Below are 19,439 nucleotides of genomic sequence, written 5' to 3'. Positions count from 1 at the left end.
GGAGCCCGTCTATTCCCCATGGTCCTTACGGAGTTCCCAGCATCCACTAGGACGTCAGAGAAATAAAAAGTTTTCAAAATGCAATTTTGACAGAAAAAAGAAATGACTTTGTACTTAACACACAATGGCAATTTCAGGATACAACAGGGCCGGCTGTGGTATAACATGTCAACCTTATAATATCGATATGCAATTTTAGCAATTTATGTGTTGACATCCTGAAGACACAATGATTGCATACTACAGGTCCAGCACTCGCAGGTAAAGTGCTTTGCACAGATCTAATTGCTAGTACTCATATCATTGCAAAATTGTATTTATAAAACAGACATTTAAATTGTCGTCAGGTGTGCAAGTATATTGAGCCTGAAAGGCTCATATAGACTTGAATGACACAAGCTAACTACACACTGGCAGATATTTCTGGTCGGACCGACAATTGGGCTGAATTTTTGGTTAAATGGGGGACCCGATAACTGCGCTACACTTTATTTTATCCCCTGAAAAATTGCCCAATGTCTCCAGATAGCGAGAAAAAAAATAGGCCTCAACCACACACTACCCGATTTACCCACCCTGGGGCGTGGATCATGGGTGCGTTTTAACCCACAAGGCGGATGACATATGCACACAAAAAAAAAAAAAAAAAAAAAAAAAAGAAGAGGGGATACTATATGGTAGAGTGTTTTGCTGTGGAACGACAGATCAGAAAATCAATCGTTCGTGTTTGTGACCAATGCCAAAACGTTAATTCGTACTCCCAATAATTGTATAGTGTGTACTTCGCTTCATGGCTGCACAGTTCAGTAGCTAAGTAAAGGAAGTGAGCTGCAAGCTGGTAAATTTAACTCCTATTGTGACTAATTAAGCCAGCTTATTGTTAAAATTTGCACATCCAGCCTTAACACAGACCTTCTGAATGTGTGTGACTAGCCAATAAATACACAGCACCAACTTCAATAAGCACTGAAATCACTATAGGGTATATTTAGTAACTAGCGGACTGTGGAAGCAGTCGATAATCAACAACTTTTACTCCCCCCCCCCCCCCCCCCCCCCCGAAAAATAAATAAATAAGATGCCAATAGAAAATAGGATTTTAATTACCTACCAGTAAATCCTTTTCTTGTAGTCCATAAGGGATATTGGGGAGACTTAGTACGATGGGGCATAGACAGGGTCCAAAGAAGCTGGTGCACTTTAAATTTCTTCACTGGGTGTGCTGGCTCCTCCCCTCTATGCCCCCTCCCACAGGCAGTTATAGGTAAAACAGTGCCCGAAGGAGAAAGGACATATATGAGAGAAGGATCATCATAACAAAGAGCGGTGAGATTTAATACCAGCACACCACGAACATATAACAACCAGCAATGGCTGGTAACAATAACAGCAACAGCTGAACAGGTAACCACATAACAGAGAACCTGCAGAAAAGTCAACATACTGAGGCGGGCGCGCAATGGGGGTAATTCCAAGTTGATCGCAGCAGGAATTTTGTACGCAGTTGGGCAAAACCATGTGCACTGCAGGGGAGGCAGATTTAACATGTGCAGAGAGAGTTAGATTTGGGTGTGGTGTGTTCAATCTGCAATCTAATTTGCAGTGTAAAAATAAAGCAGCCAGTATTTACCCTGCACAGAAACAAAATAACCCACCCAAATCTAACTCTTTCTGCACATGTTATATCTGCCTCCCCTGCAGTGCACATGGTTTTACCTAACTGCTAACAAAATTCCTGCTGCGATCAACTTGGAATTACCCCCAATATCCCTTATGGACTACGAGAAAAGGATGTACCAGTAGGTAATTAAAATTCTATTTTCTCTAGCATCCATAAGGGATATTGGGGAGACTTAGTATGATGGGGAAGTCCCAAAGCTTCCAGAAAGGCCTACCCAAACTGGGTATCCTCAGGGTATCAAACCTGTACAACTTCACAAAGGTGTTCTTCCCAGACCAGGTAGCAGCTTGGCATAGTTGCCCGTGGAGGGCAGCTGCCCAGGAAGGGCCCACTGATCGTGTAGAGTGGGCTTTCAGAGACTTAGGAACAGATATGGCTGCCGACACATAGGCCTGTTGGATAGTAAGTCTAAGCCAACGAGCAGTGGACCGCTTTGAAGCAGGACAACCCTTTTTCTGTGCATCATAGAGCATGAACAAGGAATCCGTTTTTCTGATCCGAGCCGTTCGCTTTACACAGATCTTCAGGGCTCGCACAGCATCCAATGCCTCCGGAGGAGCAGAAGTGCCAGAACTGGACGGAACCACAATAGGCTGATTCAAGTGAAACGCAGGGACAACCTTCGGCAGTAACTGCTGTCTAGTCCTGAGCTCCGCTCTGTTCTCGTAAAAGACCAAGTAAGGACTTTTACATGATAAGGCCCCCAATTCTGAGACACGTCTAGCAGAAGCCAGGACCATTAACATCACAGTCTTCCACGTGAGGTATTTGTCTTCTACCGTCATCAGAGGTTCAAACCAGGAGGACTGCAGAAATTCCAACACCACATTCAAATCCCAGGGTGCCGTAGGCGGCACAAAGGGAGGTTTTAAAGTGGAGTTCCCCTTACGAGAATGTCTGAACTTCTGGCAACACTGCCAATTTCTTCTGAAAGACAATTGAGAGAGCTAAAATCTGGACCTTAGTGGAACCCAGACGTAAGCCCTTCTGCACACCAGCCTGCAGGAATTGTAAGAAACATCCCAAGTGGAACTCTGCAGGTCGATACTGTCAGTGCATCCACTGCCCTCGCCTGAAGGTCCCTGGTTCATGAGCAATACCAGTGAAGCTTCTTGTTGAGACGAGAAGCCATCATGTCTATCTGCGGGCAGCCCCACCGGTGCATGATCTGTTGGAACACCTAGTAACATAGTAATTGAGATTGAATAGAGGCAAATAGCCCATCGTGTTCAACCTGTTTTAAGTTGTGATGAATCTACATACCCGCTGAATAATGTTTTATGACTAGTTAGCTACTATAACTCATGTTACCCCCGAAATAACCACGTTGATATTTTAAGTATTATAACCTTGGATAGCTTTTTCATTCAGAAATTTATCCATTCCTTTTTAAAATCCAATTACAGAGTCCGTCATTACCACCTTCCCTGGCAGGGAATTCCACATCCTAATTGCCCCAACAGTGAAGAACCCTTTCCTCCGTTGCGTTCGGAACTTTCTCTCCTCCAGTCGCAGCGAGTGCCTACGTGTCCTAAACTGTGTTCTTTTCATAAATACTTCCTCTGATAACTCTTTGTGATGTCTCTTTACATATTTGAAGATATTAATATCATCTCCTCTTAGGCGCCTCTTTTCTAGTGTATACATATTCAACCTAGTAAGTCTTTCCTTATAGTCCAGTCCTTCTAGGCCTTTAATCAATTTAGTAGCTCGCCTTTGAACACTTTCGAGTTCACTGATGTCTTTTTTATACAATGGTGCCCAAAACTGAACACAATATTCCAGGTACGGACGTACCAATGCCTTATACAGCGGCATGATTACATCCGAGTCCCTTGTCTCAATTCCCCTTTTTATGCATGCTAGCACCTTACTTGCCTTCTTTACTGCGTTTTGACATTGTGTATGGTTATTAAGCCTATTATCAATGAATACCCCCAAACCTTTTTCCAACTCTGTTTCCCCTATGCGTTCCCCATTTAATATGTAGGATGCAAGTTTGTTTTTAGTCCCAAAATGTATAACCTTGCATTTGTCTGTATTGAACCTCATTTTCCATTTAGACGCCCAGAGTTCAAGTTTAGATAGATCATTCTGCAAGGACTCCACATCCAATTCTGAATTAATTACCTTACACAGTTTAGTATCATCTGCAAAGATTGACACTGTGCTTTCCAGGCCTATTTCTAGGTCATTGATAAATATGTTGAACAGTAGTGGTCCGAGTACGGACCCTTGTGGTATTCCGCTGACTACTGGGGACCAGGTTGAGGACTTCCCGTTGACCACTACTCGCTGTACCCTGCTATCCAACCAGCTGCTTATCCATGTGCAAATTGTTTTTCCTAGGCCAAGCTCCTTTAATTTGATCATCAGTCTCCTGTGAGGAACTGTATCGAAGGCTTTTGCAAAATCTAGGAAGACCACATCCACTGCTTTTCCTTGATCAAGATTATTGCTCACTTCCTCGTAGAAGCTAATTAAGTTGGTCTGACATGACCTGCCCCTCACAAACCCATGCTGGTTCTTGCTAATTATCCTAGCGGACTGTAGATACTCCTGTATGCCGTCCCTTAGAATTCCTTCCAATATTTTCCCCACTATAGATGTTAAACTAACTGGTCTGTAGTTTCCTGGAAGATTTTTGAATACCTTTTTAAATATTGGCACTACCTCAGCTATACGCCAATCCTTCGGTACTATGCCTGATCTAATTGAACTATTGAAAATCAAGTATAGGGGTCATGCTAGTTGTGAACTAAGCTCCATAAGAACCCTCGGGTGAAGTCCATCAGGACCAGGTGATTTATTAATCTTAATTTTGCTTAGTCTCTCCCGGACTACTACTTCGCTTAAACAAATATCTAACCATGAATCATTACGGTCACAATTGTTATGCTTTACTCCCACCATCAGTTCTTCACTGGTGAATACTGATGATGGAGTCCCCACTCCCCTGTGTGGAGATCATGACGAGTTCGCTTCCCAGTTGTTCACACTCGGATTAAAGATTGCCGACAGTGCTCTTGCATTTCTTTCCGCCCAGAGGAGTATCTTTGACACCTCTCACATGCAGGCTCTTCTTTTTTTCCCTCCTTGCCGATTGATGTACGCCACTGCTGTGGCGTTGTCCGACTGAACTTGGATCGCGTTATCCGTGAGCAGAGGAGAGGTCTGAAGCAGAATGCTTATCGGAAGGAGGGCTTCGTGAGCTGACCACCTGCCCTGAAACGGTGCCTCTTGGGTGACAGCACCCCATCCTCGTAGACTTGCATCCGTCGTGAGGAGGGTCCAATCCTGAATCACGGAAACTCAAGCCTTCCAGTAGGTTGGAGGATAGCAGCCACCACAGGAGGGAAATCCTGGCCTGAGGTGACAGCCGAATCATCCGGTGCATCTGTAATGTCATCCGGACCACTTGCTCAGGAAATCCAATTGAAATGTTCTAGCATGGAACCTCCCATATTGGATTGCCTCGTATGAGGCGATCATCTTCCCCAACAATCTGATGCAAAGGATGGATGGATACTCGAGTAGGCCAGAGCACCACGCGGACCATCTCCTGAAGTGTTCTCGCCTTGTCCTCTGGTAGGAACACCTTCTGGGCCACAGTATCCAGTAACATCCCCAGGAACAGGAGCAGTTGAGTTGGCTCCAGGTGGGACTTCTGAAAGTTGAGGATCCACCCATGGTGTGACAGAAGGTGGATAGTGCGGTCGACATGGAGCAATAAAAGCTCCCTGGATCTTGCTTTTATCAGAAGATCATCCAGGTAAGGGACAACATTGACCCCCTGGACCCGGAGCTGGAACATCATCTCCGCCATCACCTTTGTGAATACCCTCGGAGCTGTGGACAGGCTGAAGGGCAGTGCCTGGAACTGGTAGTGATCGTCCAGCAGGGCAAACCTCAGTTACGCCTGATGAGGTGGCCAAATCGGAATATGAAGGTAGGTGTCCTTGATATCTAAGGAAACCATGAATTCCTGTTCTTCCAGGCCTGCAATCATTGCTCGCAAGGATTCCATTTTGAACTTGAACACCTGCAGGTAAGGATTCAAGGACTGTAGATACAAAATGGGTCTTACCGAACAGTCCGGCTTCGGTACCACAAACAGGCTGGAGTAGTAACCTTTTCCTCATTGTGGTATTGGTACTGGAACAATGACGTGGGACTGGACCAACTTTTGGATGGCCTGTCGCAACATAACCTGCGTATACTCCAAAGCTGGTAAGCTTGATTTGAAAAATTGTTGGGGAGGAGGCACCGTCGACCTCCAGTTTGTAACCCTGAGAAACGAGATCCCTGACCCAAGTATCCTGGAAGGAAACCTCCCAGACGCGGCTGAAGTGATGCAGTCGAGCTCCCACCTCGAGATCCCCTCGGGGTGGGTGGGCGGTGACAGTCATGCTGAGGATGCTGAGGCCTTAGTGGAAGCAGACCTGTTGGACGGTTCCTGAGAACCGGAGTTTGCAGGCTTTCTTGCCTTATCTCTGGTGCCTCTAGCTGCATTGGAGGCACCTCTGGGCCTAGATCGACCTTGGAAATACACGTATCCAACTCAACCCCAAAGAGCCATTCCCCAGAAAAGTGGAGGGATTCCACACTGCGCTTGGATACTGCGTCCGCTATCCACTGACGCAACCACAAGGCCCTGCGCGCCGACACTGCCATGGCAGAAGTCTTAGCATTAATATTCCCCATCTCCTTGAGCAAATCACACAGGACGCGCGCAGTGTCCTGAATGTGCCTTAGGAGGGTCACCGTAGTGACCAGAGGCATAGCCCCAGAGAGGCCCCCTATGACCGGCCTTTGCGATATTCTTGCTGCCATGTAAATAGATTTGAGTGTAGCTTCTATTTTTCTGTCCCCAGGATCTTTTAAGGTAAAGGAGCCCGAGGCAGGCAGCACCACCTTTTTGGACAATCAAGAGACTGATACATCAACTCCCGGGGGTTCCTCCCAAAATTTCCTACCATCAGGAGCAAATGGGAAAGTGCGCAAAAAAAAACTTTTTGACACTTGGAATTTTTTGTCTGGATTTTTGAATAGGTCATCTAACTCAGGAGAATTAGGGAAACTGACATTAGGCTTGTTTTGTGTAAAGAAAAACGACTGCTGTGACGCAGCGTCCTCTAGAGGGAGCTTTAACACGTCCCGTATAGCCAGAATGAGGGGTTCAATACCCTGAGCAGAATCGGAATCCCCACTAACGGGATCCAAGGCCTCCCCATCCTCCTGTATATACTCATCTGTATCAGAGAGTAGAGCAGGTAAACCACGCTTCTGTGGACCTGCATGAGAGGGGGAGGAGGGGTCTGTGTAACATCTGCACTAGCAGCTAAGTCTGCAACAGCCTGTTGTAGTAGCTGAGTTTTCTGTACATTAGCAGTGAGCTGGGATGACATCAGACATCATAGTTTTAAGAGACCCTAGGGAGGAGGGCTCTGGACCCTCTCCCCCAGCCACTTCACTGATTTGTGAAGATTGGCTGCATTGTTCACAAGAAACAGTATCAGATAATGGATAGAATCTAGTGTGACACACACTGCACAGCTTGTGTTTACTCATGTTTCACAGTAAGCACAATAACATACAAATACACAGACAGTAATACTTTTCAAGCCTGCCCTTACTGTATGTGAGAGGAGACACACAGATAGACATCAGCACACCCCTAGCTGCACAGCCCCAGTGAGGCTGTCAGCTAATTATATCACAGTAACACTAATAATTTCTGTCCTGTAGAGGACCCAGATTGTGTACAATAGCGGCTCACCCCCTTTGCCTGTACCAGTTTTCCAGCGTGTCTTGTGAGGTAGGAAGAGCTGTGTGTGCTGTCTGTGGCTGCACTAAGCAGGGGAAGGCGCCAAAATGTCTCTGGTCCCGCTCTGAGGTAGCTCCACCCCCTCCAATGGCACCAGAGCTACAGTGACTCTTATACTGGCAATATCTCCTGTTTTGCTTAAAAACATCACACAAGTGCTAATTCAAGCTATTTGAAGCCAGTCTACACGGGGTGCTATACCGAGTCCCGTATGCCGCGCCCAGCCGCACTGTGAACCCGGGGGACACCCCTAGCGGGCTCCCTAGTTTGTACTCACCACAGTCGTCAGCTTCAGGCATATGTTAGGGGTGTGCAGCGTGCTGCGATTGTGACAGCCAAGGCGCAGTGCCCGGCTGAACAAACAACCTCTCAGGATGGTGGTCCTGTAGCAGGGAAGCGGCTCTGACACCTCGCAAGGCCGGCGACACCCCCCCCCCCTCCCCCCTAACTCCTATGGTGCAGGTATGCTGTTGCCCAAACAGCGTACTGAAAATGACAAACGTCTAAAAGAAATTGAAGAAAACTCTCTGGAGCTGCAGAGATGTGCATCCTCTCCTGATGGCAATTTTTTCTATACTGCCTGTGGGAGGGGGAATAGAGGGGAGAAGCCAGCACACCCAGTTTATAAATTTAAAGTGCACCAGCTCCTTTTGACCCCGTCTATACCTGTACTATGGGGGTCATTCCGACCCGTTCGCGCGGTTTATCGCTGCGGTGCGAACGGGTCCGGAATGCGCGTGCGCGACGTTGCCTGGCGACAGGGGTCGCTGGGTTACGTCACGTCTAAAGAAGGAAGCGGACGCAAAGCCGACTGCAAAGAAGATTGACAAGAAGAAGGCGTTCCAGGGCGGATCCGGACCGCTATCTGCCGTTTTCGGGGAGTGGTAAGGAAAATGCAAGCGTGCCCAGGAGAACGGAGGGCGGATGTCTGACGTCAAAGCCGGCTCCAGCATCGCAGAGATCGTCGCACAGGGTAAGTAGGTATAGGCCTAGTCTTCTTTTGCTTGAATTTTTTTTTAGCTTAGCAGGGCTGCACAAGCGATCGCAGCCCTGCAAAGCTAAAATACACTCCCCATAGGAGTGTACTAGTTGATCGCAGCAGCAGCAGCAAAAAGTTGCTGACTGCGATCAACTCGGAATGACCACTCAAGTCTCCCCAATATCCCTTATGGATGCTAGAGAAATAAACACTAAACTGTCCTGATTTAGCATTTCTTACTATTGTCTTTTTATATCTATCGGTCAAAGTGGACGATGGTAAGTAAAGATACCCCTACGAGTGTAGCCAGTTTTAGACTAGTAGAATTTAACTATTGTATTCCAGGCCTTTGTCACTTTAGGATATCCAGTTGCATGGTTAGGAATTGGCATCTTTTCTGAAGTCTTATGCAAGTTCTTTTACGTAGATGGCTCTCTCTGAAGTGTATATAAGGGGATCTGAATTTCTAAAGGTGGCCATACACTGCGGCTGTAAAAAAAACAAGCTGCTCTTAAAGAGAAATAATATGAAACAGATGGAATATTATAAAACTATCAATTAAAACATATGCACATAAAAAAAAATTGGATTTTAATTACCTACCGGTAAATCCTTTTCTCATAGTCCGTAGAGGATACTGGGGATCCATTTAGTACGATGGGGTATAGACGGGTCCACTAGAAGCCATGGGCACTAAGAATTTGATAGTGTGGGCTGGCTCCTCCCTCTATGCCCCTCCTACCAGACTCCGTCTAGGAAACTGTGCCCGAGGAGACGGACATACTTTGAGAGAAGGATATAAAAAGGATAGTTGTGAGATTCCGAACCAGCACACACAAACAAGAGGAAAGCTATACTAACCAAACTTGAAACAGGGACAGCAACAGCTGAACCAAACAATACTTAACCAATTAACAGTGCAGGAAGAACGAAGCACCGGGCGGGCGCCCAATATCCTCTACGGACTAGGAGAAAAGGATTTACCGGTAGGTAATTAAAATCCTATTTTCTCTTACGTCCTAGAGGATACTGGGGATCCATTTAGTACCATGGGGAAATACCAAAACTCCCAAACCGGGTGGGAGAGTGCTGAGGTTCATGCAGAACTGATTGACCAAACTGAAGGTCCTCAGAGGCCAAAATATCGAACTTGTAGAACTTGCAAACGTGTTCGAACCTGACCAAGTAACTGCTCGGCAGAGCTGCTCGGCAGAGACACCGCGGACAGCCGCCCAAGAAGATCCCACCAACCTAGTCCAGTGGGCCTGTACAGATTTAGGAACCGGCAATCATGCCATGGAATAAACATGCTGGATAGTGAGCCTGATCCAGCGCGCAATTGACTGCTTTGAAGCATGACATCCAATCTTATTAGGATTGTAACGAACAAACAGCGAGTCCGATTTCCTGTGACGAGCTATTCTCTTCACATACACCTTCAAAGCCCTCACAACATCCAAAGACTTTGCAGTAACAGAGGTGTCTGTAACAACCGGAACCACAATAGGTTGGTTGATGTGAAACGCAGACACCACCTTAGGAAGAAATTGCTGACGAGTCCTGAGTTCAGCTCTATCCTCACTGAAAATTAAATAGGGGCTCTTGTAAGACCACGCCCCCAGTTCCGACACATGTCTTGCTGAAGCCAAGGCCAACAGTGTGACGGTATTCCACGTAAGATATTTTACATCTACCTCCTGTAACAGTTCAAATCAGTCCGATTGGAGGAACTGCAGCACCAAATTGAGATCCCAAGGTGCCGTGGGAGGCACAAAGGGAGGTTGGATATGCAGAACACCTTTCAAGAACGTCTGGACCTCAGGAAGAGAGGCCAATTGATTCTGAAAGAAAATGTTTAAGGCCGAAATCTGGATTTTTATGGAGCCCAAACGTAGGCACGCATCCACACCTGACTGCAGAAAAAGCAGGAAACGTCCCAGATGAAATTTCACCGCAGAATATTTTCTGCTCTCACACCAAGAGACATATTTCTTTCAAATACGGTGGTAATGTTTAGACGTTACCCCCTTCCTGGCTTGGATCATAGTCGGGATGACCTTGTCAGGGATGCCTCTCCTGGCTAGAATCAGCCGTTCAACTTCCATGCCGTCAAACGCAGCGATGTTAAGTATTGATAGACGAACGGGCCCTGTTGCAGAAGATCCTCGTGAAGAGGTAGAGGCCACGGATCTTTCAGGAGCACCTCCAGAAGGTCCGCGTACCAGGCCCTTATTGGCCAGTCCGGAGCAATGAGAATTGCTTGAACCTTTTCCCTTTTTATTCATTTCAGAATTCTTGGGATCAGCGGATGTGGACAGAACACATGGAGTCGTCAGAGCGTCCACTGCCACTGCCTGTGGGTTTTTGTTGAGGCGAGAGGCCATCATGTCGATTTGTGGACATCCCCATCGACGTGTCAAGCACCTGAACACCTACAGGTGAAGGCCCCACTCCTTCGGGTGCAGCTCATGTCTGCTGAGGAAGTCTGCGTCCCAGTTGTCTACTCCCGGAATGAAGACCTCCGACAACGCCAAAGCGTGTTTTTCTGCCCAGAGGAGAATTCTTGATACCTCTGACATTGCTGCTCTGCTTTTCGTTCTGCCTCGTCGGTTTACGTACGTCACTGCCGTCACATTGTCCGACTGAACGTGAATGGCCAGATCTTGAAGAAGATATGAGACATGCAGAAGGGCGCTGTACATAGCCCTGAGTTCCAGAATGTTGACTGGAAGGAAGACTTCCTGACTTGACCATCTTCCTTGAAACTGCACTCCCCTCGGTGACTGCTCCCCAACCTCTGAGGCTTGCGTCTGTGCTTAGCAGAATCCAGTTCTGAATCCCAAACAGTCGGCCCTCGATTAGGTGAGAAGTCTGTAGCCACCACAGAAGGGAGATCCTGGCCTTTGGTGACAGACGGATCCTCTGGTGCATGTGAAGATGTGATCCAGAACATTTGTCCAATAGATCGAGCTGGAAGGGTCTTACATGAAACCTGCCGTACTGAAGAGCCTCGTAAAAGGCCACCATTTTCCCCAGAAGGCGAATGCATAGATACACAGATATTCGGGTTGGCTACAGGACATCCCGAACCAACGACTGGATTACCAATTCCTTTTCCAACGGAAGAAAAACTTTCTGCGACTTTGTGTCCAGTATCATTCCCAGAAATGGGAGCCTCCGAATTGGCTCTAAGTGAGATTTCGGATGATTTAGAATCCACCCGTGATCTAGGAGTAGTTTGGTTGTGAGACCAATGCTGTCCAACAACCTTTCCCTGGACGATGCCTTTATCAGAAGATCGTCCAGGTATGGAATTATGTTTACTCCCTGCTTGCGATGGAGAAACATCATCTCTGCCATCACCTTGATAAACACCCTCGGTGCCGTGGAGAGACCATAAGCCTGGTGAGGCGGCCAGATTGGAATGTGAAGGTACGCATCATTGATATCTAGAGACACTAGGAATTGCCCCTCCTCCAGTCCTGAGAGACTCCATCTTGAATTTGAACACTCGTAAGTACGGGTTCAACGATTTTAGATTTAAAATCGGCCTTACCGAACCGTCCGGTTTCGGTACTACAAACAAGTTGGAATAATATCCCTTGTTTTGGAGATGGACTGGAACTGGAACTATGACCTGAGTCTGTGCCAGTTTTTGAATGGCATCCTGTAAGGTTATACTTGCCTCTTGTGAAACTGGTAAGCCTGATTTGAAGAGTCTGAAGTGGGAGCTCCCGAAACTCTAGTCTGTAGCCCTGGGAAATAAGATCTATGACCCAGGGATTCCGGCATGGTGTTATGCAGATGTGACTGAAAAACTTTAGTCGGGCTCCCACATGCCAGTCTTCCAGGCATCGCGGTCCACCGTCATGCTGAAGGCTTTGAGGAAGCAGAGCTCTGTTCCTGAGAAGCGGCAGCTGCTGGTTTGCATGGTTTACCGCTAGCGCCTCTGGTGGCTGTAGAAGAACCCCTGGTTTTGCCCTTAATCTACAGTCCGAAAGGACTGTAGATTAGGTCCTGAGTAGGCCTTCCTGACTTGGGGAGCTGCAGAAGGAAGATATGTGGACTTACCTGCAGTAGCTTTGGAGATCCATTTGTCTAGTTCATCTCCAAATATGAGCCTCTCCTGTGAAGGGTAGGCCTTCCACTCCTTTCCTGGAGTCTGCGTCCGCAGTCCACTGGCGTAGCCATAAGCCCCTGCGTGCTGACACTGCCATAGCAGTGGTGCGTGCATTAAGCAAACCTACTTCTTTTATGGCTTCCACCATCAAGATCGCAGAGTCCTGTAAATGTTGCAGGATTAGAACAATCTCCCTCCTAGATAAGGAATTGAACCCCTCAATTAGGTTACCTGATAATTTGGCAATGGCTTTAGCAATCCACGCACATGCTATAGTGGGTCTCTGGGTCACCCCAGCAGCCGTATACAAGGATTTGAGTGTGGTCTCAATTTTACGATCAGCCGAGTCTTTCAGGGAGGCTGCACCATTGCAGGCAACGCTATTTTCCGTGACAGCCTGGATACTGATGCATCCACTATCGGTGGATTTTCCCATTTTTTCCTATCCTCAGAATGAAAAGGAAAGGATGAGAGTAACCTTTTAGGGATAAGAAATGTCCTATCAGGATTAACCCATGGTTCTTCAAACAGGGTATTCAGTTCTTTTGATACAGGAAACGTGACTGAGGACTTCTTTTTTACATTAAAATAAGATTCCTCACACTCCTCTGTCACCTTATCAGGAATTTGCAGAACATCTCTGATAGCTTCTATAAGAGCCTCTATTCCCTGTGAAAGAGCAGCATCCCTGCCTCTAAGTCCACCTCCTCCTCCTCCATGTCTGACCCTTGATCATCCGAGTTAGACTGCAGGATATGGTACAGAGTACCTTTTTTGCGGACAAATGGTAGGGGTCTGAGACGCTGGTTTGGTGACTGAATCTCTGTTCATAAACTCATCCACAGACTGTCTTAAGTATTGCGTCTCTTTCTCCTTGCGGGACAATTTAGTAGAAATATGGGAAATCATTCCTTTAATAGAATCCAGCCATGCTGGTTCAGCCCCGCTAGCCTGGGGTGGTATACTACACTAAGTACACAGTAGTGAGCCCCCTGGGGAAGAGGAACACTCTGCCGTACATGAAACACACTCTTTGCCTGACAGATGTGACAACACACACACACAGGAAAAAGTTAAGAGCACAATTAACCCACAAAAGAGCCCTTCCAGGGAGACACAGAGATATTATGGAGCCAGCACACCGCGGCCTTATCTCTAATGCCAAGCTTAGCCGGGTCGCAGACTAAATACCCAGATTGGGGACTTGGAACACTAAAAATTGCTCCCCCCCTGCTATAACCCCCTGGTACCACTGAGGTAATCTAGTCACTCCAGAGGAGCTGTGCGTTCCTGTCAGTCAGCGTCTGTGTCCACTGCAGAGGGAAAATGGCGCTGGTGAGCTGCTGTATCCGCTCATAGTGAAGTCCCGCCCTCTCAAAGGCACGCGGTCTTCCCACTTTTTTTTTTAATACTGGCTGAGGTAATTTAGTGCTTAAAATGGAGTCCTAACCGTTTTAAGTCTGTGTTTGCCAGTGTGGGTACTGTGTACAGTGTACCGAGACTCAGTTCACCCCTTCATAAGCTGTGCGTCTGCACTGTGTACCGAGTCTGGAGACGCAGTCCACCCCGGTTAGAAGCCGTGCGTCTCCGTACCCTCATGCAGCCATAATGGCCGGCAACCCGCTAACTGGGGCGACCACTAAGTATTCACCACTCTTCAGGCTCTGTTAGGGGTGGCGGCGGGCTGCGGGAATGTACGCTCGCCGTGGTGGGGCTTGCGAATAGTTCCCTCAGGAGCTAGCGTCCTGTCAGCGGGGAATGGGACCATTAACCCTTCAAGAGGTTGGGCCGTTTCTCCCCCAAGTCACACGAAGCAGGCAGGCTGGTGCCCTCCAGTCCTTCCTGAAAATAACAAACAGAAAAATAAATGCAGAAAACTCTTCAGGCGCTTCCATAAGCATGACTGGCTACTCCGGACACATTTTCTAAACTGAGTCTGGTAGGAGGGGCATAGAGGGAGGAGCCAGCCCATACGATCAAATTCTTAAAGTGCCCATGGTTCCTAGTGGACCCGTCTATACCCCATGGTACTAAAATGAATTCCCAGTATCCACTAGGACGTAAGAGAAATAGAGATGCTACATCAGCATTTTATGACCAATGGGGGTAATTCCAAGTTGATTGCAGCAGGAAATTTTTTAGCAGTTGGGCAAAACCATGTGCACTGCAGGGTGGGGCAGATAAAACATGTGCAGAGAGAGTTAGATTTGGGTGTGGTGAGTTAAATCTGCAATCTAAATTGCAGTGTAAAAATAAAGCAGCCAGTATTTACCCTGCACAGAAACAAAATAACCCACCCAAATCTAACTCTCTCTGCAAATGTTATATCTGCCTCCCCTGCAGTGCAACATGGGTTTGCTCAACTGCTATAAAATTTCCTGCTGCGATCAACTTGGAATTACCCCCAATATTGGCAGTGTTAAGAGTCTTAAAGCCTACCTTTTACATATACAGTCTTGCTCAGCATGTTTAGCACACAAACTCACTAATGCTACAATACGATTAAGAGAACCTGTGTAAATTACCCATATATCTCTCCTCCTTATCACTGTCCTCTTCATCAGGATAATCATTTCTCCAGTTGTTTTCTTCATTCTCATCATCCTCATCTTCATAAATGTCATCTTGCTCTAGTTCATCAGCCACCTGCACAGGGAGAAAGGGGCAAGTTATAATGCGACTGGTTGTTTGATTTGGCAGTAGTTTCTCAGTGCAGTAAAAACACAAATACTGGCTAGCGAAGGACAAATACCTTTTTAATTTGTTCAATTGGCAAAAAAAAACAAAAAAACTATTACGTTGCAATTTCTTTAACAATAACCTTAGAATTCTGTACGTACCAGCTCCTGATCATAAACACATGGCTGAACAGAGAGGATGTCCTGGATCCAGTTTTGTGGTGAGGATTCTGCATAATAGATATCATAGACAAACTCATCAGCACTCTCTCTATGTTCTGACCCTTCTCCTGCCTCAGACACGACCAGACGCTCCCGGATCATCTTCACAGAGTTACACATGATGGTTTCTGGGTCACAGTTCTTCAACTAAATAAACAAGATATAGAACACTACTATAAAGCTTTGAGAATGCTTCCAGAAATTTACCTAATTGCTTCCGTTTAGCAAAGTACTCTGTAGCAGAACTATAAAATAGGATTTTGGTACATACCGGTAAATCCTTTTCTCGTAGTCCGTAGAGGATGCTGGGGTTAAGAGTTTAAGAGTGTGGGCTGGCTCCTCCCTCTATGCCCCTCCTACCAGACTCAGATCAGAAAATGTGCCCGAGGAGACGACATACTTAGAGAGAAGGAAATACACAGATAGTGGTGAGATTCATACCAACTCACACATACAAGGCACGTCAAGACAACTAGCTTGAACTACTCAGCAATGGCTGAAACATTACTTACCAAGTAACAATGCAGTACTCAACTAAACGAAGTGGTACTGAACCAAATAACAGCAGCAGGAAAACGAAGCGATGGGCGGGGGCCCAGCATCCTCTACGGACTACGAGAAAAGGATTTACCGGTAGGTACCAAAATCCTATTTTCTCTTACGTCCTAGAGGATGCTGGGGTCCACATTAGTACCATGGGGATGTACCAAAGCTCCCAGAACGGGAGGGAGAGCGCGGAGGCTCCTGCAGAACTGATTGACTGAACTTCAGATCATCAGAGGCCAAAGTATCGAACTTGTAGAACTTTGCAAACGTGCTCGACCCCGACCAAGTCGCCGCTCGGCAAAGTTGTACTGTCGAGACACCCCGGGCAGCTGCCCAGGAAGACCACACCTTTACGAGTAGAGTGGGCCTTAACAGACTTAGGACACAGCAGTCCTGCCGTAGAATAGGCGTGCTGGATAGTGAACCTAATCCAGCGAGAAATAGACTGCTTAGTAGCAGGACACCCAATTTTCTTGGGATCGTATAGGACAAACAGGGAGTCCGACTTCCTGTGACGAGAAGTTCTCTTCACATAAATCTTCAGAGCCCTCACGACATCCAAGGACATTGAGGAGTCAGTAGCCACTGGCACCACAATAGGTTTGTTGATATGAAATGCCGACACAACCTTTGGAAGGAACTGCTGACGAGTCCGGAGCTCAGCTCTATCCTCATGGAAGAGCAAATAAGGGCTTTTGCATGACAAAGCCCCCAGCTCAGAGACACGCCTAGCAGAAGCTAAGGCCAACAAAGTGACTGCCTTCCATGTAAGAAATTTGAGCTCCACCTCCTGTAGAGGCTCAAACCAATCCGACTGGAGAAACTGCAACACCACGATAAGGTCCCATGGTGCCGTAGGCAGTACAAAGGGAGGTTGGATATGCAGAACTCCCTTCAAAAAGGTCTGAACCTCAGGGAGGGCAGCCAATTGCTTCTGAAAGAAAATGGACAGGGCTGAAATCTGGACCTTCACAGATCCCAATCTCAGCCCCATATCCACTCCTGCCTGCAGGAAGAGGAGGAAACGTCCCAGTTGAAATTCCACCGTAGGAAACTTCTTGGACTCACACCAAGAGAGACATATTTCTTCCAAATACGATGGTAATGTTTAGACGTTACCCCTTTCCTAGCCTGTATTCTTTCAGAATACCCTTCCACGCAAGAATCAGGCGCTCAACTTCCATGCCGTCAAATGTAGCCGCGGTAAGTCTTGATAGGCGAACGGCCCCTGTTGCAGCAGGTCCTCCCGAAGAGGAAGAGGCCTCGGCTCTTCTTGCAGTAGATCCAGAAGGTCCGCGTACCAAGCCCGTCTTGGCCAGTCTGGGGCAATGAGGGTCGCTGAACCCTTGTTCTCCTTATGAGCTTTAGGATTCTTGGGATGAGTGGGAGTGGTGGAAACACGTACACTAACTGGAACACCCACGGAGACACCAGAGCGTCCACCGCCACTGCCTGAGCGTCCCTCGACCTGGAACAATAACGCCGAAGCTTCTTGCTGAGACGAGAGGCCATCATGTCTATTTGGGGTAGACCCCAAAGATGTTACCTCCTTGAACACCTCCGGATGGAGACCACACTCTCCTGGATGGAGATCGTGTCTGCTGAGGAAGTCTGCTTCCCAGTTGTCTACTCCCGGAATGAAGATGGCTGACAGCGCCAACGCGCGCTTTTCCGTCCAGAGGAGTATTCTTGTGACCTCTGACATTGCCGCTCTGCTCTTTGTTCCGCCCTGTCGGTTTATGTAAGCCACTGTTGTTACGTTGTCCTACTGTACTTGAATGGCCCTGTTTCTTAGAAGAGGGGCCGCCTGAAGAAGACCGTTGTAGACGGCTCTTAGTTCCAGAATGTTGATGGGCAGGCCGGCTTCCAGGCTTTACCACCTACCTTGGAAGGTCACCCCTTGAGTGACTCCTCCCCAGCCCCGGAGGCTCGCATCCGTTGGTAGCAGGACCCAGTCCTGAATCCCGAACCTGCGGCCTTCCAGTAGGTGAGGCAATTGGAGCCACCAGAGGAGTGAAATCCTCACCCTTGGCGACAGACAAATTCTCTGATGCATGTGGAGGTGAGATCCCGACCACTTGTCCAGGAGGTCCAGTTGGAAGGTCCGAGCATGAAACCTCCCGTACTGGAGAGCCTCGTAGGAGGCCACCATCTTTCCCAATAGGCGAATGCATTGATAAATCGACACCCGGGGTGGCTTCAAGACATCCCGGACCATGGATTGGATCACCAACGCCTTGTCCCACGGAAGGGAACACCCGCTGCACTTCCGTATCCAGGATCATTCCCAGAAATGACAATCTCCGGGTTGGTTCCAAATGTGACTTTGGAAAATTCAGAATCCACCCATGACTCTGAAGCAGCCGTGTTGTGAGAACAATGGATTGCAGCAGCTTTTCCCTGGACGATGCCTTTATCAGGAGATCGTCCAGATAAGGAATGATGTTCACACCCTGTTTGCGGAGTAGCATCATCATCTCCGCCATCACCTTGGTAAACACCCTCGGTGCTGTTGAGAGGCCGAACGGCAGGGCCTGGAACTGAAAATGACAGTCCAGCAATGCGAAGCGGAGATAAGCCTGATGCGGCAACCAAATCGGAATGTGAAGGCACGCATACTTGATATCCAGGGATACCAAGAATTCTCCCTCTTCCAGACCTGATATCACTGCCCTGAGAGACTCCATCTTGAACTCCTTTAGAAAGGGGTTCAATGATTTTAGGTTCAGGATGGGCCTGACCGAACCATCCGGTTTCGGTACCATGAAAAGGTTCGAATAGTAACCCTTTGTCAGCATGTGCAGTGATACCGGCACAATGACTTGTGCCTCCACCAGCTTTTGGACAGCATCCTGTAGCACTGTGCTGTCCTGCAACAGAGTTGGTAAGCCCGACTTGAAAAAAACGATGAGGAGGGAGACTTTGAAATTCCAGCCTGTACCCCTGAGAGACAATATCTACCACCCAGGGATCCAGGCAGGATGAGACCCAGTCATGACTGAACTGTTCGAGTCTCGCTCCCACAGGCCCCACCTCCGGGCCCTCCCGTCCACCGTCATGAGGAGTACTTAGGGGGTACCTGAAGCAGGCTTTTGTTCTTGAGAACCTGCAGCGGCAGGTTTCTTGGACTTAACCCTACCTCCCCTGAAGAAGGTATTGGATGAGTTGGCCTTTCTGGTCTTGTTGGTCCGAAAGGACTGCTGCGTAGCTGAGGAGAAGGATCTCTTCGGAGCAGGTGCTGCTGAGGGAAGATACGGAGACTTACCCGCTGTACCGGTAGAAATCCATGCGTCTAGGGCTTCCCCAAAGAGAGCCTGGCCTGTATAGGGTAGCGACTCCACACTTCTTCTTCGATTCCGCGTCGGCCGACCACTGGCGAAGCCAAA

The 19,439-nt window shown here is 47.7% G+C and overlaps 1 protein-coding gene across 1 annotated transcript in view; it reads right to left on the bottom strand.

Annotated features, from left to right (window-relative positions):
* Positions 1-19,439, bottom strand: part of SLC7A6OS (solute carrier family 7 member 6 opposite strand) — an 89,701-nt gene that overhangs the window by 35,217 nt on the left and 35,045 nt on the right. The window contains exons 3-4 of the mRNA XM_063945358.1: positions 15,448-15,654; positions 15,133-15,253 (exon numbers count right to left, since the gene is read on the bottom strand). Coding sequence (XP_063801428.1) covers positions 15,133-15,253; positions 15,448-15,654 — 328 coding nt within the window. The remainder of the gene's footprint in view (positions 1-15,132; positions 15,254-15,447; positions 15,655-19,439) is intronic.

Source organism: Pseudophryne corroboree, chromosome 11 (genome assembly GCF_028390025.1).
Source record: "Pseudophryne corroboree isolate aPseCor3 chromosome 11, aPseCor3.hap2, whole genome shotgun sequence".
In the NCBI taxonomy this organism is placed as follows: Eukaryota; Metazoa; Chordata; class Amphibia; order Anura; family Myobatrachidae; genus Pseudophryne; species Pseudophryne corroboree.
Note: the sequence above shows the minus strand (reverse complement) of the source record. Positions and strands in the feature narration are given on the sequence as shown.